Raw genomic sequence first — 21,681 nt, 5'->3', positions numbered from 1 at the left:
GGAGCAGGTTTGAAAGTTCCTGTGTGCAGAAGGGAGGATGGGGGTGGGGGGCGCTAAATATTTCTGCAAGGCTCCCGCCCCGCCAGCGACGCGGCGGGACCGGCTGGCTGGTTCTCCGCCCGGTTCCGTGCCCAAGAGTAGGAGGTGAGCGATCCTCGCCGCCGCGAGGCTGGGTCCAAGCTTTCCCAGCAAGGAATCCCCGACGAGAACACCGGGTGCTGCCGCTGGGCCACAGACTGGACCGAAATCAGCTGGGTAGGCGTTTTCCCCTGGGCTGTTACCCTCGAGGACCCGGAGCCGAGGCGGGCGAGCGCGAGAGCGGAGTTGGAGAGGTGGCTGCCGCAAGTTGCACGGGGCATTGAGGCATTTGTTTCCCGTTCCGTTTATCTGGCAGTCGGCAAGGCGATTTATGCAACAGTATCCTGTTTCAGCACTGCCAAGGCTATGCGAGAACGCGGTCAGGACAGCCTGGCCGGACTCGTGCTGTATGTAGGACTCTTCGGGCACCCCGGGATGCTGCACAGGGCCAAGTACAGCCGCTTTCGGAATGAGTCCATCACGTCCTTGGACGAAGGCAGCCCGGGAGGCTCGACCGGGAGCAAGGGCTCTCCGCAGCCTCCTTACCCCACCCTGGCACCACACCTGCCCGCTGAAGACGCTGCCTTGGCCTCCCAGGAGAGCCCCACCCCATTGTGCACCTTGATCCCTCGCATGGCCAGCGTAAAGCTGGCCAACCCAGCCACCTTGCTGAGTCTGAAAAACTTCTGTTTGGGTACCAAAGAGGTACCACGACTCAAGCTCCAGGAAAGCCAGGACCCGGCTCCCAGCAGCCCGGCTTCCCCTGAAACCAGTTTCAATAGGGCCGTGCCAGCACCTCCGCCTCAGCGGGACCCCCTGGGGCACAGGGCGACCTCTTTAACTCCTGACGCCTGCCCACTTCCCGGCCCTGGGGAACCAGCCCCCCGGAACAGACAGGACAGACACTCTGTGCAGCACCTGCTGGGGCTGGGCATGAACTACTATGTGAGGGTAAGTCTATTTCCCTCTCTGCACTCCTTCTGTAAGGGTCATATTCTCTGCTTTCTGAAAGGGGCTGCGCATCATCCGGCCGAGTTTTAGATTTGGAGAAGTCACCATGGGGCTTTCCAGGTGGCGCTAGAGGTAAAGAACCCACCTACCAGTGCAGGAGACCTAAACGACTCGGGTTCAGATCCCTGGGTAGGGAAGATCCCATGAAGGAGAGCTTGACAACCCACTCTAGTGTTCTTGCCTAGAAAATCCTATGGACAGAGGAGCCTGGCAGGCTACAGTCCATGCATAGGGTCCCAAAGAGTCAGAGACATGACTGAAGCAGACTTAGCATGCAAGCACATAAGACATTGTGTAGCTGGAGGGGGCGGAGAAGGGAAGGTGGTCTTATAGGTTTCCCTACAAATATCTGGCCTGTACTGAAATCACATGACTTTTGGTTCAAGGGCACGAACTGGTGCTACATGTTAGTGTAGGTAGTTGCCAAGGGTAGGGGCAACCTCTCATAGAGAAAGCTGATATGTCCCTGCTGGACTGAGGATTCTGTACAAGAAGAGTCAAGAATTTCAAATCTAATTAGTGATTAAGACTCAGTAAATTATACTGGCCATTGTATTTCAGTAGAGATTTTTGTGCTGGAGGAATACATAGTATAAGGGACCTGAATTGTTTTTAAAAATCTAATTCAGCATTTAACAAACACTTCTCCAAACATGGCTGAATCTCTAATCTTGTGTTAGGAGGTAGCATTAGGTCTTTGGTGCACGTTTTTTGTCTTTATTGCCTACGCTGTGGCCATGGGGCCTTGTCCATGAGCCATGTGCAAAATCAAGGTCCTTATTGGCCTTGCATCTGCCCTTTTCTATTCCATATCCGAGTAAAAGAAGATTTGACTTCTGTTCTTCTAGAGCTCACAATTTCAATCAGGGAAACCAACAAATACAGGTGAAATAATAGAACAATATTTAGCAACATATATCTGTTGTGAGATGCTGAGGGAATTCAGGAAAAGGGGAAGGTTGTTGTGGTCTGGGATTCATTCATAGGGGAACCCTCAGGGGAAGGTGTATCTTGGAAGAGCTATCAGATCTTTATTGGCAGAAAGCGGGAGATTCCTGGCAGCGCATGAATTGGAGCAAAATCCAAAGGCAGATACCACTGTGGTTACTGCAGGGGAGCATCATGCTGGGCTTAACTGAGAAGAGAGAGAATGCTGGAGGGTAGCTGGTGGTAGAGAGCATGGCTGGCACATAGCTGATGCTCAAACAAATATGAGTAAAATAAGGCAAATTACAGACAGATCTCAGGTAGCTTGGCGGGGAGGGAGCAGCTGACCAAAGCTCTTAATGCCCAAATAGGGAGTTTGTAACACTCTGACTGGTAAACAGGACCCTTCATAGGTTTATAAATCAACTACAACCTGATGAAGCTGGTTTCAAAAAGACCACTCTGTGAATTTATTTGTGAAGCAGGGAAGAATGAGCAATTGGGAGGTTGATAAGAAAGATACTCTAGTTTAGGCACCAGGGATGGTAACATGGATTAATGTGAAGATGAGAGAAAACAGATGAATATGAGTCTCTGTGAAAAGAACCTCAACAGTCTTGGATGACAGAGCAGATCATTTCGGATCATCATACAAATAATAGATGGGTGAACATTTATTGAGCAGTGAGTAGACTGCTGAGTGTGTTTATTGCTATTTATAGTGGCTGTGGATGATTATTGATAGAGTTGTGAGGCATGAAAGATAACTTCAGATGTAAGCGTCCCAGTGGGATTAGCGATGTTAGTGATAGAATGAGTTGGGAGCAGGGTCACATTATGTTTAAAGTAATGATATCTAACTGGTTCTAATTTGTAGGTAGCAGTTGTGTAAGACTAGCACTCTCGTGAGAAGTCTGATCTGAAAGTAGACATTTGAGAGATAGCCCAATAACTGTATCACACACAATTAAGATCTCAAAGAATGTTAAATAATGAATGCTGAAAGGGTTACAGGGAAAGCAGGCTAGGGGCAGCCTTGGTGAATTGATAACAGAAACCTCCAAGGAAGATACATTTATAGGACACTCAGCTCTTATCCTCCCTCACGGTGACACAGCTCATCATGGAAATAGTTTCACGTATCAACTAAAAGTTTGTGGGTACTTGATGGATGTGAGTCTGAGTGAACTCCGGGAGTTGGTGATGGACAGGGAGGCCTGGCGTGCTGCGATTCATGGGGTCGCAAAGAGTCGGACATGACTGAGCGACTGAACTGAACTGAACTGAACTGAACTGAAGTATCCTCCAGGCTCTAATGGGAGAATGTGATTCTCCTACCCCATGCTCGGCACCTGCCTTCCCATCACCTGGACATCCTCTGTCTTCTGCTTTGCCTTTCCTTCCTGCTTGTACTTCCTTCCCCCTCCCCACACCCATACACATGTACAATTTCTAATGTGAAAGAAATTGCTGTGTGATCTCCATTTCCCTAGGGAGTGTCTCCAGTGGCATTTTAGATTTTTAATGAGGATGCCATCTGTCTTTTTCCTGGTGATAATGACGGATCCTAGAAAAAGTGCTGACCTCATGATCTATGTGAGTCACACTATGTTGCCAATAGACAGTGACATGAAACACCAGTGAACACCTCTTTTAGGAAGTCAGAAATACATGGAAAACCCTAATTTATTAATTTTTATAAAACCCTAGCTTTGAAAGATGGAAGGAACTCAAAATTTATCAAGCTCAATGCCTCTATGAAGAAACTGAAGACTAGAGAAGTGATTTCTTTTTTACGGCCACACAGGTGAGTCAAAAGAAGAGTTAGCGGCAGAATCCAGTTGCCCTGTGTGTGCCAGTCTTTGCTCCTTTCCCCACAGGTGTCCATCCTGGTTGAGATTCTGCTCAGAATTCTTTTAGATGTGATGTGCACTCATCTTAAAAGATGAACTGCCAACCTGTTAATTTATAGTGAAAATTATTGTGCCGAGGAAACCAAAATTGTGATCTCATCTGCAGAAAAATGTGCATAGGAAGAGTTAAATCAAAGGTCTCTTGATGATGATGGAATCAGAGTAGAGAAGTGAGAGAGATACTCTTTTTGAAGAATCTATTTTAGGACGATAACACCTGTTTATAAGTTTTACATGTACAACATTACATTTCTACTTCTGTATACACTACAGTGGGCTCACCACCAAAAGTTTAGTTTCCATCTTTCACCATAGAGTTGACCCCTTTACAAAGCTGTTTCACCCCTGCCCCTTCCCCTCTGATAACCTCTACTATATCCTCTGTATCTACATGTTGTTTTGGTTTATTTATTTTGGTTTGTATATTCCACATATGAATGAAGTTATATAGTATTCAGCTTCTCTGTCTGACTTATTTCACTTAGCATAATACTCTTAAGGTCCATCCATATTGTTGCAATTCTTTTTTATGGCTAATATTCCACTGTGTGTGTATATATATATATGTGTATATATATATATATATATGCATGCATGCTAAGTTGCTTCAGTCATATCTGACTCTTTGTGACCCTATGGACTGTAACCCACCAGGCTCCCCAGTCCATGGGGATTCTCTGGGCAAGAATACTAGAGTGGGTTGCTGTGCCCTCCTCCAGGGGATCTTCCTGACTCAGGGAATGAACTTACATCTGTCTCCTGCATTGGCAGGAGGGTTCTTTACCACTAGCACTACCTGGGAAGCCATATATATATATTTCACATCTTCTTTATCTGCTTATCCATTGATGGGCACTTAGTTTGTTTCTATACCTTGGCTAATGTAAATAGTGCTGTGATGAGCTTAGCAGTGCATACATCTTTTTGAGTTAGTGTTTTGAATTCTTTGGAGAAATACCTGGAAGTGGCATCATTGGATTGTATAGTAGTTCTGTCTTTAAATTTTTGAGGAACCTCCTTACTGGTTTCCATTGTGACTGTACCAGTTTACATTCCCACCAACACTGGGTGAAAGTTCCCTTTTCTCTACATCCTCACCAACACTGTTTGTTTCCTTTTGGATAACAGCCGTTCTAAGAGCTGTGCAGTGATAAGAGCGGTTCTTGATGGCTAGTGGACACAGGGGGGACTCTTTCAGGCAGAAGACAGCCACAAACTCTACTTTCTTATCCGCATCATGTGAGTGCCCCTCTCCTTCCCCAAATCTGTTTCATTCATCCTCCTCTCTGTTGAGAAAATATGTACTGTGGACCAGATGTGTGACAAGAACTATTCCAGGCCTTAGGGACAGATCAGTGGATTAAGAGACCAGATCTGAACCCTCATGAAACTTACATTCCAGTGAGGGAAGCTGAGTCATGATTGAATAAACCAGTAAATATGTATGTGTAAGTAAATATAATATGTCATGTGTATTAAGTGCCAGAGAACATTAAAGCAGGGGAAGTAAGAAAGGCAGTTAGTTGGCTGGAGATGGAGGATATTGTATTCTTTTTTTGCATAAAAATGGCATAGTTGGAGCTCCTTTTAATTTTGTTTTCTTGTGTCTTTTATCTTCACAGTAAGTACTTAGTTTGTCATCTACTCTAGGTTAGAGTTGTCTTTGGGTTAGATATTCTTTTAAAAATGACTCTTTTTTTTGGTCTTATGATATAAAATCAGTTATACAGCTGAGAATACTTTATAAATCCCAAGAAACTATTTTTGAATAACTTTCATTCAAGCTCAGACCTTAAACTGCCTGAAGGTTTCTCAAGAAAAGCGGTCTGAACTATTCTTTGAGAGATACCAAATTAGAAATGGACAGCCAGACTGGGTCTGAGCAAAGTAGTGAGGTGGGTGAGGTCTGTTAAATGTGGCCACATGGTGACATTTGTTCCCACCATAACATTACATTTCAGTTTTTTATGAAGTCTTTCCAATTCACTTTGTCTAGCAACAAACATTCATGTGGAGGTCTCCCAGGTGCTCAAAATGGTCTGTGTATGGTGAGCCTGGAAGATATGTAACACAACCAGTGCTCTCATGTGTAGAATAAGAGAATTGATCTCAATGACCTAGAAGGCCCCCATCACCAGCATTTTTCTCCTTCTTCCAGTCTTACTGAGATATAATTGGCATACAGTACTATATAAGGTTAAAGTGTACAGCATACTGGATTTGATTTATATACATCATGAAATGATTACCACAGTAAGTTTACTGAACATTCACCATCTCATATATCAATGGATACAAAAGAAAAGAAAAAGAAAAACTATTTCTTTGTGATGAGAAGTCTTAGGATTTACTCTCTCAGCAACTTTCATATATAAAATGTATAGCAGTCCCAACACCAGCATGTACAGGCACTAAAGCTCCTTTCTCCATGTGGGAGGTATTTAAATATTAGTTTCCTTTCCCATACCCAGTTCCCAGATTGCCTACAACTTAGTTCAGAGACTAAATAAATCAGAGGCAAAGAAACTAACCCAGACAGAACTGCCACAGGTTAGCACAGTACTTCTCACAATAAAACACGGAGAAAGGCTGTTTTCTCTGGGTGAGGACATCGAGACTCAAAGAGTGTATTGTCTACCCTACACTTTACAATGTAAGTAAATAGCAGACTGAAGATTCAAATCCAGGTTTATCTCACTTCAGTGCTCTTCTTCCCACCCTCTCCCCTTACCTCCAAGCAAGTCAGGCAGTCCCACAGCTTCCTAAGTGGAGTAGCACAGACGAAGCACCATACTGGGCAGGAGAACTTTTTATGGGACCAACCCACAGAACTTGCCTGCTTGCATTCATTTGCGTGATTTCAGTCTCCTCACCTCAGCTGCACCCAGTGCAGCCGTTTCCACAGACTGTGTTAGTGTCCGAGTGCTGCCGTAACAAGTGTCACAGATCAAATGGCTTACAGCCACAGACATTTATTCTCTCTCGGTTCTGGAGGCTAGAAGTCTGAAATCAAGCTCTCTGCGGGGCCATGATCCCTCGAAGCCTCTAGGAGAGAATCCTTCGATGCCTCTTCTAGTTTCTGGTGGCTGCTAGCAATCCTTGGCATTACTTGGCTTGTAGAGGGATCACTCTTGTCTCTCCTTCCATCTTCACATGTCTTTCTCTCCTGTGTGTCCAAGGACACCAGTCATTGGATTAAGGCTCTCACTAATCCATTATGACTTCATCTTAACTTGATTGTTTCTGTGAAGACTCAACTTTCAAGTAAGGCCACATTCATGGTTTTGGGGGTTAAGACTTCAACGTACCTTTTTGAGCTATGCAATTCAATCCATAACAGTTCCCCCAAAACATTTATTGCAATGTGTTTGCCCACAGAAACTTTCTTGCCTATTGGGCTCATCAGTTTTGGGTGCAAATACGATCTTTTTACTTCCTTTGTAAATCTCATGGTATGTTCTCACCATCCATCTTCCCTTTTCTAATGTTGTATCTTAATACTGAGGCTGTAGACTAGTATTGCCTATTGTCTACACTAGATGTGGTCCATGGTACTATGATGTTCCGTCTGCCCCAACTGTCTCTTCTGTAGGAGAGCACTGGTCTAGGAATCATGAGGTCTAGGTTAAAGTAATGGCTCTGACACTAGCCAGCTGTGTGACCTGGGATGAGTCATTTCTCTTCTTTATTTTCTTATATTTGAAGCAAAAGTGAACAGAATGCTATCTATGATCCTAAGACCCCATGTCCCCTTTCCCATTGTCTGAAATCTCCTCTTAGGATCTCTTTTCTGAAGGAAGTAACTTTTCACACCTTTGTCTCAATAGCGAGGAGACAGAATGCCCTTCGCATCCTCTTGCTAACGCTGAGCTGGCTTCACCAGTAAAGCAGAAACCTTGCACTAGCATGGATACAGGTGGTCAACATTTTAGAGAGATGGTGAGAGAGGAGTCAGGTGGAACAGTATCCGAGTATGGGATTCCAGGGAGGAGTAGAGGGTGGGCAGGTCCAGGAGGCAGGCCAGTGTGAATGATGGTGGCCAGTACTCTGGGACCATGGCTTTGCTTACTTGGTCTAGCCAGCGGGGCCATGCTGGGGCTTGGCATCCAATCCACGGTCTGTAGAAGTACCAGGAATTAACCCTTCTCTGTTTTCTCTGGGCAAATGTGATAAAAGAAAAAGGGCCTGCCACACCTTGAAAGTGGAAGATTCCTAACCCTGGGGAACCCTTGAAGAGACTGTCCTACAGTTTATGCAAAATCGTGGGACCTTGGTTGTGTGGATTAGTGGTGTGTGCACAGTGAATGGAAGTGGCTTTCTGCCTCTGCTGTTTCCCCCCCCCCCTTTTTTTTTTTTGGAGTTATTGGTGGATAAAAGAGACATCATACAGGGGGGAGGAAATAATTCCAGCTAAAACTGACTCTCTGGCAGTGAGGGTATTATGTTTTCTTACTGTTTCTTTCTTGAAGTAGATGTAGAAGTGGATTCTGCTAGAAGTTAGGAAAATCCTGGCATAGTTGACCCATTGTTCCTGTTCTCTTTAAAACTGCACATATCCCTTGATCTGACCAGTCCTTGCTCACCCCTGACCACTAGAGCATTAGTTGGAAGATAGTGTTTCAGAGGTCACTGTATCCCAAACCTTCATTTTGCAGTTGAGGAAAGAGGCTCAGAGATGTGAGATGACTTGCCCCAAGTCAGACAGCTACTTCGTGGTAGAACCCAGACAAGAACTGCCAGTTCTGTCTGTGCTGTGCTTAGTCACTCAGGTGTGTTCGACTCTTTCGACCCCATGGACTGCAGCTCACCAGACTCCTCTGTCCATGGGGATTTTCCTTGCAAAGATACTGGAGTGGGTTTCCATGCCCTCCTCCAGGAGATCTTCCCAACCCAGGGATCGAACCCAGGTCTCCTGCATTGCAGGTGGATTCTTTACCATCTGAGCCACTAGGGAAGCACAGTTCTGTCTACAACACTTTTTTTTTTTTTTAAATTGAAGTACAGTTGATTTACAATGTCATCTTAACTTGTGTACAACACAGTGATCTATCTATCTATATATTATTTTTCAAATTATTTTCTCTTATCAGTTCAGCTCAGTCGTGTCTGACTCTTTGCAACCCCATGAATCACAGCACGCCAGGCCTCCCTTGTACATCACCAACTCGCGGAATTTACTCAAACTCATGTCCATCGAGTCAGTGATGCCATCCAGCCATCTCATCCTCCATTGTTCCCTTCTCCTCCTGCCCCCAATCACTCCCAGCATCAGGGTCTTTTGCAATGAGTCAACTCTTTGCATGAGGTGGCCAAAGTATTGGAGTTTCAGCCTCAGCATCAGTCCTTCCAATGAACACCCAGGACTGATCTCCTTTAGAATGGACTGACTGTATCTCCCTGCAGTCCAAGGGACTCTCAAGAGTCTTCTCCAACACCACAGTTCAAAAGCATCAATTCTTCGGCACTCAGCTTTCTTCACAGCCCAACTCTCACATCCATATGTGACCACTGGAAAAACCATAGCCTTGACTAGATGGACCTTTGTTGGCAAAGTAATGTCTCTGCTTTTTATAGTTTATTATAAAATAATGAATGTAGTCTCTGCGTATACAGTAGGTCCTTGTTGGTTATCTATTTTATATATAGTAGTGTATATGTCCAGCATTCTATTTTCTGCCCCTATCTTGCCTCACTTTCCCTCACTCCCCAAACTAAATGTGCTATGCCAAACATATCTACATGATTGAAATATTGAATACATGTCTTTTTTAAAGACCAGAATAAAAATGTTTTTCTGATAGGAAAACAGCCTTTAAAAAGCAATGAGAAGGAAAAGGAGATCAAGGAAGAGTGGAAAGGAGCCCAAAACGCATTGGCTTTGCCAGTTTTACCCTTTTGTCTATGGAGGTCCCGGTGGGTGGCAATGTGTCCGTGTTGGACTAGGACTTGTACAACGTGCATGGACTGACCTTATTTCATTCATCTTCTGAAACCCCTTGGGGTCATTTTACACATGTGGCTTTTCCTCTCACTTCCATTTTCATGTTACTTTAAAGCTAGTACCATGCTGTGTCATCACATGGGTAAGATGGAAGCATCCCTGTTTCCCAGTGTGACAGTCCCACCATAAGGAGAGTGATCCAGAAGATACACAGGGCTCAGGGGGCAAGGCCATGTCACAGTGTCTTCTTCAGAGCAGGATTGTGAGGTGGCTGGGGTCTCTTCCCCTCTCCTAACAGTTATATGCTTTGGATCTCAGGGTGGTCCAGTCAGATTTGCAATGAAGTATCAAAATCATGGTGACCAAAAGATGTAGGCCTCAGTGTTGTGCGCAAGTAGCTACTACATGAAAAGGTTGCATCTGAAACAGAGTTTTCTGAAAGGATATTTGGGAAAGTCAAGAGGTCTCAAAGAGCTAGACTTTTGAAAACATTTGTTGGGGGGCATCATATGAGAATTTATTGATAGCATAGCAATGATGATAAGGAAGTATAAATTTGCAACCATAAACTTAGATGTACAAGTTCAGTTCAGTCACTCAGTCGTGTCTGACTCTTTGTAACCCCATGGACTGCAGCACACCAGGCTTCCCTGTCCATCACCAACTCTCAGAGCTTACTCAGACCCATGTCCGTCGAGTCAGTGATGCCATCCAACCATCTCATCCTCTGTCGTCCTCTTCTCCTCCCGCCTTCCATTTTTCCCCAGCATCAGGGTCTTTTCCAATGAGTCAGTTCTTTGAATCAGGTGGCCAAAGTACTGGAGTGTCAGCTTCAGCAACAGTCCTTCCAGTGAATATTCAGGACTGATTTCCTTTAGGATGGACTGGTTGAATCTCCTTGCAGTCCAGGGGACTCTCAAGAGTCTTCTCCAACACCACAGTTCAAAAGCATCAGTTCTTTGGCGCTCAGGTTTCTTTATAGTCCAGCTCTCGACTACTGGAAAAACCATAGCTTTGACTAGATGGACCCTTGTTGGCAAAGTAATGTCTCTGCTTTTTAATATGCTGTCTGCTGCTGCTGCTGCTAAGTTGCTTCAGTCATGTCCGACTCTGTGCAGCCCCATAGATGGCAGCCCGCTAGGCTTCTCTGTCCCTGGGATTCTCCAGGCAAGAACACTGGAGTGGGTTGCCATTTCCTTCTCCAATGCATGAAAGTGAAAAGTGAAAGTGAAGTTGCTCAGTGGTGCCCGACTCTTAGCGACCCCATGGACTGCAGCCCACCAGGCTCCTCTGTCCATGGGATTTTCCAGGCAAGAGTACTGGAGTGGAGTGCCATTGCCTTCTCCGTTGCTATGCTGTCTAGGTTGGTCAACTTTCCTTCCAAGGAGCAAGCGTCTTTTAATTTCATGGCTACAGATGTACAAGAGATGTCATTAAAATATGTGTGTGTATATATATATTTAAACTGTAAATATTTAAAATCATATGAAATCCAGCACTAAGCCCTCTCTTGTTTGTTTGACAGTATTTTCCATTTTGGTCATTATTTGTCCCTCAATCTCAGGATCACATAATGAATCAAGGGGCTCTAATTTGTGCTCCTAAATAGGGGAGAGGCCTCTTACCTCCAGTTCATTGTTTGTGGATGGTTCCCTAAAGGCAGGAACACCCCAGCATTTGACCTTCTTTTGCCCATTAGGATGTTTACCTTCTCTGGAAGCCCCTTCTGTGAATCCAGCCTCTCTAGCTGCAATCATGTGACCTGTGGGAGGTTCATGGGATTGAGACAGGGAGGCAGGGAGGGAAAAGAATGCAGAGTACAGGCAGTGCCTACCCAGAAAAGAATCTGGAACACAGCGGTCATAAATCAACAGTTAACTGACATATTTTGTCTGGTCAAACTAGAAAAAAAATTTTTCTTTCGACCAGTACAACATTTTAAAAACCAAGAACGTTCATATAAAACTCTGGATTTTTCTGGCTTCTTAGAAGAGCTGACAGCACTAGGCTAGCCATCCCACATGTTAACAAATGACCAGAGGTGGGCACTAAGCCACAGTCCCAATCAGTTGCACTCACTTCCATCACCTGTCTGTCCAGATCCCCACCCCGCCCCCCCCTCCCGCAAGGTGGCTGAGTTTGCGTAACTACCTGTGACATTGTCTTTTATTTTCCACTTTGGAGTACCTGGGAGAGAAGCTGAGAATGTCCTCTTCCTGGGCACCATAGTGGGGCTTCTTTCTTTTATGCAGTGGGACGGAGTATTGGGAATGGGTGAGACCCAGGAAACCGGGATGCGGCCTTCTCCACTCAGAGGTTCTCTTCCCATCCTCACAGAGTTGCAGCGTTTTCAAGAGTAGTGGGGCTCCAGGACTAGTGCAGGCCATTCCTATTTTGTGAAAATGTATCAGGCAAAGTTGGTTTGTGTTATCATTTCTTTGGGATGGTGAATTTTCCCAGAGAAATAATGTCGAAGGTTGATAAAGCTTTCTCATTTGGCTGGGGAGAGGATTAAGTGAAAAAAAATTTATGTATAAAGATTAGCACAGAGCTTGTCACATGGTAAGTCTCAGGTCGGGGGAGAAGAATGAACTTTCAAAGTTCTAGGAGTGCCTTTGGGCAAAAAAAAAAAAAAAAAAAGACTAGCTTCGATTTTGGTGTTTTTACCATTCCCTTTAAAAGCAAGAGAGTTCCAGAAAAACATCTATTTCTGCTTTATTGACTATGCCAAAGCCTTTGACTGTGTGGATCACAATAAACTGTGGAAAATTCTGAAAGAGATGGGGATACCAGACCGCCTGACCTGCCTCTTGAGAAATCTGTATGCAGGTCAGGAAGCAACAGTTAGAACTGGACATGGAACAACAGACTGGTTCCAAATAGGAAAAGGAGTACGTCAAGGCTGTATATTGTCACCCTGCTTATTTAACTTCTATGCAGAGTACATCATGAGAAACGCTGGACTGGAAGAAACACAAGCTGCAATCAAGATTGCCGGGAGAAATATCAATAACCTCAGATATGCAGATAACACCACCCTTATGGCAGAAAGTGAAGAGGAGCTAAAAAGCCTCTTGATGAAAGTGAAAGAGGAGAGCGAAAAAGTTGGCTTAAAGCTCAACATTCAGAAAATGAAGATCATGGCATCTGGTCCCATCACTTCATGGGAAATAGATGGGGAAACAGTGGAAACAGTGTCAGACTTTATTTTTTGGGGCTCCAAAATCACTGCAGATGGTGATTGCAGCCATGAAATTAAAAGACGCTTACTCCTTGGAAGAAAAGTTACGACCAACCTAGAGAGTATATTCAAAAGTAGAGACATTACTTTGCCGACTAAGGTCCGTCTAGTCAAGGCTGTGGTTTTTCCTGTGGTCATGTATGGATGTGAGAGTTGGACTGTGAAGAAGGCTGAGCGCCGAAGAATTGATGGTTTTGAACTGTGGTGTTGGAGAAGACTCTTGAGAGTCCCTTGGACTGCAAGGAGATCCAACCAGTCCATTCTGAAGGAGATCAACCCTGGGATTTCTTTGGAAGGAATGATGCTAAAGCTGAAACTCCAGTACTTTGGCCACCTCATGTGAAGAGTTGACTCATTGGAAAAGACTCTGATGCTGGGAGGGATTGGGGGCAGGAGGAGAAGGGGACGACCAAGGATGAGATGGCTGGATGGCATCACGGACTCGATGGACGTGGGTTTGAGTGAACTCCGGGAGTTGGTGATGGACAGGGAGGCCTGGCGTGCTGCGATTCATGGAGTCGCAAAGAGTCAGACACGACTGAGCGACTGAACTGAGCTTGGGATCCTTTCCCCTGGCCAGCAGTGCCACCCTGGTAGAACTTTCTTCCCTAAGCCTTTCCCTGTGATGCTCACCAGGGCAGGCTTGCCCTCTTCTCTAAAGTTGCCTACTATTTCTTTACTAGTCAGCATTCCTCTTCCTTCAGTACAGCAGAAGGAAAAGCATTTGCCTTTGGAAAAATATTTATTACTTCATCAAATCTTCACTGTAGTATTTCTCAAAGTTTGCCAAGCATCAACTATATCAGTTAAAAATACTAGTGAAAAGTGAAAATTTTGACCTCACCCCAACCCCCGCCCCCCCATCCCTCTGCCCTCCAGCCATCCTGAATTTGCTGGTTCAGAATCTCTGAGGCTGGGCCCCAGAAATCTGCATTTTAAACAACCCCCCCTATGATTGGAGAAGGAAATTGCAACCCACTCTGGTATTCCTGCCTGGGAAATCTGATGGACAGAGGAGCCTGGTGGGCTATGGTTCATGAGGTCAAAAAGAGTCAGACATGACTGAGGGACAGAACGCCAACACACACACACCCACTATGATCTTCTGCTGCACAGAAAATTTGGGAACCTCTGCTGAGTCCAGCTGGTGCAGTGGTTCTCAGTCAGGGATGATTTTGCTACTAAGGGGACATTTGGCAATGCCTGGAGACATGTTTGGTTGTCATAACAGGGGAAGGGGAGGGGAAGTTCTGGCCTTCAGAGACTAGAGGCCAGGGATGTGGCTCAACACCCTACAATGCTCAGGACAGCCCCCACAATACAGAATATTCAGGCCCAATGTGTCAATAATACTGAGGCTGAGAAATCCTGAGTCACAGGGACGAAGTGCATAAACCTGGGCTGTGCATTTGGAGGTAATAGTGAATGGAAAGAATCAACATCTGATTCAGCATTTGACTCCTAAAAATCTAACCCAAGTAACTTCTAACTTTCTCAGGCCTTCTCCTTTATCCTCTCTCTTTTTTAAAATATTATTTAGTTATTTATTTATGTGGCTGTGCCGGGCCTTAATTGCAGTATGCATGGTCTTTGATCTTCATTGCCACATGTGGGAATCTAGTTCCCTTCTCAGGGATAGAATCCAGGCCCCTCTTCATTGGGAGCACATGGTCTTAACCAGTGGACCACCATGAAAGTTCCTCTTTTAGTCTCTCTCAAATCCATAGATTCTCCAAAATTGTAGTTTACTTTCACCTCCGCCCAAACAATACTGCTGTGGCTTCCATATCAGGATCTCAGAGGATGGAAATGAGAGTAAGGGCCCTATGTTGTTATGACTCAGTTGTACATCAGATATGTCCACACTGGCAAAAGAGTTGACCTTTACTCAGGTGCTTTCTGGGCTCAGTGGCATTTGTAGACTGACTTGGTATCCTAACCAGGGTTTTCTACCATTACTGATACCTTCACTTCTATAGGGAAATACCTTCAGAATTTAAAGATAACTTACACGTAGATTTTAAGAACAGAGCCTGTCTTGGGTTGGAAACTTCCTTTTGTTAGAGGGAAAGAACTGCTGGAAAGCAAGCAGCTTGAGCAGAAAGCATATGCCCTATAAGTATAACCCCAGAAATTAGATTTTTCCCCTCAATGTCATCAGAGAATAATTGATGTGAATCATTCTTTGGGAAATGGTGAAATGTATAATTCAAACCTTTTTTTTTTTTAACATAGTGCCAACTCTGGGACCTTGAAAGGCATTGTCTCTCCATGTCCTGTCTTCTCAGCATGACTCCTTTAACCCTGGACACAGGGCTCAGACTGATAAATTGGCTACAAAGTACTATTTCATAGTGAGTTAAGTGATCCAAGGTCACAGAACTCATTAGCTGCTGAGCAGGGACTGTAATTCAGGTTTCCCTACTCCCAGGCCAGGGCTCTTTTCACTACCTTCTGTGAATAAGATGTCATCTTGTATGAGGCGGTTACAGAAAGGAAAGGAGAACAAAGGTGTCCACACAAATTCCTGTAATATATGGCAGTGCTTAATAGATGACACCAAAGTGACGCAAGCAAACCGTGTGGGAATTCAGGGAGGAAAGGGGACTCCTTCCATTCGAGATGATTGTAGAAAACAGGGTTTCTGAGTCTTGAGAATGGATGGGGTTTCCATAGGCAGAGATGGAGGAAGAGCATTCTAGGCCATTCTAGGCAAAGAGGGTGAGGCATGGAGGTGGGAAAATGCAGGATATATTTTGAGGAACAGAGAGTACAGTTGGACTTGGTTGGATGATGTGTTAGGTATGTGCTGGAGATCAGAGCATGGGCTGGTGCTATAGCAAAGTTGTATAGTATCCGAGAAGTTGGATTTTCCAACAGAAAACTGTTGAATAATTTTTGAATAGGGGAATTGCAAACTTGGAGGTATGTTTTGGAAAGATTACATGGGCTGCAGTGCTCAAAGAGGACCCAGAAGAAGGGAGGCTAGCGAACAGGAGCCCAGGTGAGAAGTGGGTTGGGAAGAAAGGCAGTGGCAATAGAAATAAGGAAGGATGTGAGACCCACTCAGTGAGGACAGGGTTAGGAAGGAAAGGTCTAGGCATCAGGGGTGAATTCCACTTAGCATGTGCTGCCTTCAAGATGACCTCAAAGCATCCAGCTGGAAATCTCCAGAAGAAAATGGGATAGTTAGGTCTGAGGAGAGGGTCTGTTGTTGTTGGCATCAAAGCCCAGGGAATGGACGAGGCTACCAAAAGCAAAGTGTAGAACAGAGAGATGCATGCCACATTGAAGTCTTCTGTGGAGGGAGAGGAAGAACAGGCCTTGATGAGCAGGATAGAGAGATGACAGGGTCCTCTAGGGAGAGAGGGGAGAAAGTTTGAAGGAGAGAGAGGTTGGATAAAGGAATATCAAACCCATAGAAGATTCAAGGAAGATGAGAACTGAGAAAGAGCCATGGTTTGGCCTTTTATCTTCTTATTCCCCATCTCCACTAAGATATTCACATTCAACTGCTGCAAACCAAGCATAGAGTTGGATGCTCCAAACCTCCACTCTCTCCCCTTGCCTTCTCAGGAAGCAGCATCTCCCACTTTCCAAGTCAGGACCACATACTCTGCCATAGTCCACCCAGCCTTCAGTTATCAAGTCCGATCAATTCCACCTTTAGGATGTTTCCCGTGCACCTCCATTTTTCTCCACCTCCACTGCAATTTCTAAGGAGGATGCTCTACTAGACAGCATTTTCGAACTTAATGATCAGCTTCTTATGGAACTATTTCATGAAACACACTTTGTGAAACTCTACAATGGTAGCTTTCAATTGAAATTAGGAGATGAATCATCATAATATAACATATATACCTATAGAAAATAGATACTTCAGGGTACTGCACTCTTAAAAGTGGACAGCTTCTATTTGGGTAGTCAGAGAAGGCTCCCAGGGGAGATGACATTTAAGATGGTCCCTAAGGTTGGATAGAAATCTAACCATGGGGATTATTTTTTAAAAAGGATATTCTGGATGGAGGGGACATACATGAGGAAATATAGGTTATGTACAAGGGAGAGCACTGATTTCAGTTTGGCTAGAGTAGAGACTGCTTTGGAAAAATAAAAAATCAGTGGATAGTAAAATTTGAGCCAGATTAAATATCAGGCTAAGGAGATTAGATGTTTAAGGAGGCATGAGGATTCTTTTGTGCTAGAGAAGGGAGTGGCTAGAGGTGGGGAAGCCCTTTCAAAGGTTATTGCAATGGCACCCCACTCCAGTACTCTTGCCTGAAAAATCTCATGGATGGAGGAGCCTAGTAGGCTGCAGTCCATGGGGTCTCTAAGAGTCAGACACGACTGAGCGACTTCACTTTCATTTTTCACTTTCATGCACTGGAGAAGGAAATGGCAACCCACTCCAGTGTTCTTGCCTGGAGAATCCCAGGGACAGGGGAGCCTGGTGGGCTGCCATCTGTGGGGTCGCACAGAGTCGGACACGACTGAAGTGACTTAGCAGCAGCACCAGCAGCAATCAAGGTGAGAAGTGTCTATATGAGGGTCTTGGTAGAGGGAATGAAGTGAAGAAACGCTGGTAGAGACGTTGTGGAAGAAACATCTGATAAAGAGGCAGAGAGGGAGGGCAGATTCCAAGCCAGCCTTTTACCTCTAAAACGTTAAGGTAAAGGCTTAGGGTGAGATGGGAGGACATGCCAGTAAAAGACATGGGGAATCACAGAAGGAGAAGCAGAGTTGGAAGTTGAGAGGTTTCATTGCTGATTTATGGAACTTGAAGTCATGGAGAGTCATCTAGACAAGAGGGAGGTGTCCTGCTGCCAGGCAGAGTTGTGGAGAGAATCTGGCCGCTTAGTCAAGCTAAACAATTGAGTATTCTTATATGACAATTGTCTGAGTAAAACAGAGAGATTTTAGGTAATTTTAGAGGGTGGTAAAGTGTTTTTTTTAATGTGTAGTAGAAGGCCTCTTTTGTGATGAAATATTTCATATACTGTATACTTTTGACCCTTAAGTTAAAATTATATAAATATGCTTTTGTGTTGTTTAATCAAGGCTTGTTCTCTGTTTTATACATACAATGCTTAATGTCCCCTTTCACCATTCTTGCATAAATTCGACTCGTAGTTTATCATCTACATTCCTTCTTTCAATTTCTTTAGAGTGTGATGAGTTCTCAAACACGTCTTCAAAGCAGTCTGAGTACAGAATCAGTTTCATTTTTTAAAATATCCTTTTAGAGTTGACTTACTGCTACTACTACTAAGTTGCATCAGTCGTGTCTGACCCTGTGCGACCCCACCAGGCTGCCCCGTCCTTGGGATTCTCCAGGCAAGGTTGCCATTTCTTTCTCCAATGCCTGAAAGTGAAAAGTGAAAGTGAAGTCGCTCAGTCGTGTCCGACTTCACGACCCCATGGACTGCAGCCTACCAGCCTCCTCCATCCATGGGATTTTCCAGGCAAGAGTACTGGAGTGGGTTGCCATGACTTATCCACATTTAATTTAATGTGATTAAAAAAAAGCAACTTACTTTCGTAAAGTCTTTCCAAAGTTTTGATGTAACTCTTAGAGAGATTATAACCCTTTAAAAAGAATCCACACTCATATTTTATTTTGTTCAATATCTACTTGTTGCTATTGTTTTTTAGTTGCTAAGTCATGTCCTAGTCTTTGTGACCTCATGGACTGTAGTGTGCCAGGCGCCTCTGTCCTCCCCTATCTCCCAGAGTTTGCTCAGATTCATGTCCATCTAGTCTGTGATTCTATCTAATATACTTAGATGATGTGATTTCAATAGCAATGGCAGCTGCCATATGCAAGTATGGTACAAATACAGTGGGATTCTTGGTGAGTCCGCAATTCAAATGTAGACATTCCAGTAACCTGCTGGCTGCAGCAAGTTGGTGAAGTGGTAGCCAGTTAGCAGAGTTGTATTGTAGTATTGTGTGTTAACAGTGCAGCAACTTGGCTTGTTGATATGTCTCAAGGTCCCTAATTTTTTGTTGTCACATGGAAATGCTTTGTTGCATAGTTGTAATCAATGAGCATGTTTTCCATTCTACTTTTTTTCCTACTAAACTTGACAACATTATCTTGCCCTTGAAAAGCAGACAGCATTTAATGAATATTATTGTACTGGCTCTCCAAACGTAAGGTTTCTGTTCAGGGAAAGTGATACACCGAGAGAGAGTGTCTGAAGACAAACTAGGAAATAAAAACCGCAACTAGGAATACAGCAGATATCCTGACTGTCCATGAAGAATCCTATGCAAGACCCTGTTTTCAGGAGATGAAACTAAATCAGCATCCATTCTGGGGATGGAAATTTAAATTTAGAAATTCATCTATGGCCCTAAGCCTTTCTCTTTATGAAGAAAACCAAAACACATGCAGGATTTGAGTTTCCTCCACTATTGTATATATTTACCAGCTTGAAACTAAGAAGGCCAACCCTTTTTTCTCTTGATAACAATCTGCATTTTATAGGGTGCCCTTTACATCTCCATGACATTTTATAAAATTAAGCAAATAGAATAACTTTGTTACAAGAACAGATATAATTTTTTTCAAGTGTATTTATTTTTGGCTGTTCTGTGTCTTTATTGCTGAGCACAGGCTTTCTGTAGTTGTGGTGAGAAGGGGCTGCTTTTTGTTACAGTGTGTGGGGTTCTCATTGTGGTGGCTTCTCTTGCTGCCAAGCATAGGCTGTAGGATGCCCTGGCTTCAGTAGCTGCAGCAGGCGGGCTCAGCAGTTGTAGCTCACAGGCTCTAAAGTGTAAGCTCAGTAGTTGGGGCATAGTTGCCCCATGGTATGTGGGATCTTCCTAGACCAGGGATTGAACCTGTGTCCTCTGAATTAGCAGGCAGTTTCTTAATCACAGGACCACCAGGGAACCCCAGGCAGTTGTAATTTTTTCTTGGTAGCTTTTGTTTGTCACTTGGAAAAATGACATCTCTCAGGTGCAATAACATTAAATATTAGAAATATGCTCTACTTTACCAAAAACCAATTTGACTTTATATCTCTCTTTACCATACTCAACAAAATGGATATATTTTAGCTCTTATCTGCTTGGTGCTCCTAGGAATACAAAGCCCTCCTGGACCCTGATAAATGAGGCTGTTCTCTCATTTGTATTTTTTAAAAATGGAAAAATCAGGACTAGAATAAGGGAAGAAGAGCTATGAAGACTAATCTGAGTTCTTTGTTTAACTTTTCTTTATTGTGTTTTCTGAAACGTCAAAGGTAATACATGCTCATTTTGGAAAAAATTCCAACAATGCAGAAGGTAAAAGGTAAACAATTTGCCTTTAAGTTTGCTTTGTGTTCTTTCTTTTTTCCTGAGCATTGCATATATGTGTGTGTGTGTGTGTATGTGTGTCTGTGTGTGCACACATGCACGCTAAGTTGCTTCAGTTGTGTCTGACTCTTTGTGACCCTATGGACTGTAGCCCACCAGGCTCCTCTGTCCATGGGGATTCTCCAGACAAGAATACTGGAGTGGGTTGCCATGCCCTCCTCCAGGGGATCTTCCGAACCCAGGGACTGAACCCAGGTCTCCCGCATTGCAGGTGGATTCTTTACCTTCTGAGCCGCCAGGGAAGCCCATATAAAAAATATACACACACATACAGACATAGTTGTTAACACAGATGAAGATTATATCAGGCACCCTGTCTGCATCATGCTTTTTGTGGGGGGGTCTAACTGGTAGATTAGATTGGGGCACCCTACTGTGTCAGTGCGTGCTGATCCTCAGTGGTAGCGTAGTGTCCCAGAGGAGGGTCGCGCTTCTGGTTTTTCCTCTGTGGAGAGACAGGTCCCTGACTTTCTTGGGCCTGAAGGGAGACCTCACTGCCCTGTACCGCTTCAGCTTGCTGTCCTCTGTCCCTCAGCTTCTCTCCTCACCTGCTCAGTTGCTTCCCCAGGTCGAGTTCTCTCAGCCCCAGGGGAACCTGGTCTTCCGTCTAGGGACATGAAACTCCACATAGTCTGTAACTGGGGATACTGAGATCATCAAGACAGACCATTTCCCCAAGGGAAGTGAGAGAAGCGTAACTAACACTAGTCACTTTGCGACAACTCACGGTGTGTGGGGGCATGTCTGTCGATGTGAGCATGTATGTTGTTTTGGAAGGCAAAACTCTGGGGTTTTCTTTGAATATTTCTATTAGAGAAAAACACTGGGATTACATAAATTCTGGTGTGCATTTTTGGCTGGCAGTTGGTTCATTCTTAGTATATAGACTAGCTTATTTGGAGAAGACTTTTGAGAGTCCCTTGGACTGCAAGGAGATCCAACCAGTCCATTCTAAAGGAGATCAGCCCTGGGATTTCTTTGGAAGGAATGATGCTGAAGCTGAAACTCCAGTACTTTGGCCACCTCATGCGAAGAGTTGACTCATTGGAAAAGACTCTGATGCTGGGAGGGATTGGGGGCAGGAGGAGAAGGGGATGACCGAGGATGAGATGGCTGGATGGCATCATGGACTCGATGGACGTGAGTCTGAGTGAACTCCGGGAGATGGTGATGAACAGGGAGGCCTGGTGTGCTGTGATTCA

General features: G+C 44.4%; 1 protein-coding gene across 1 annotated transcript in view; it reads left to right on the top strand.

Moving 5' to 3' along the window:
- The first annotated feature begins 444 nt into the window (after window positions 1-444).
- Window positions 445-21,681, top strand: part of SHC4 (SHC adaptor protein 4) — a 127,507-nt gene continuing 106,270 nt past the window's right edge. The window contains exon 1 of the mRNA XM_068965866.1: window positions 445-1,029. Coding sequence (XP_068821967.1) covers window positions 445-1,029 — 585 coding nt within the window. The remainder of the gene's footprint in view (window positions 1,030-21,681) is intronic.

The sequence above is a fragment of the Capricornis sumatraensis genome, chromosome 2, assembly GCF_032405125.1.
Source record: "Capricornis sumatraensis isolate serow.1 chromosome 2, serow.2, whole genome shotgun sequence".
In the NCBI taxonomy this organism is placed as follows: domain Eukaryota; kingdom Metazoa; phylum Chordata; class Mammalia; order Artiodactyla; family Bovidae; genus Capricornis; species Capricornis sumatraensis.
Note: the sequence above shows the minus strand (reverse complement) of the source record. Positions and strands in the feature narration are given on the sequence as shown.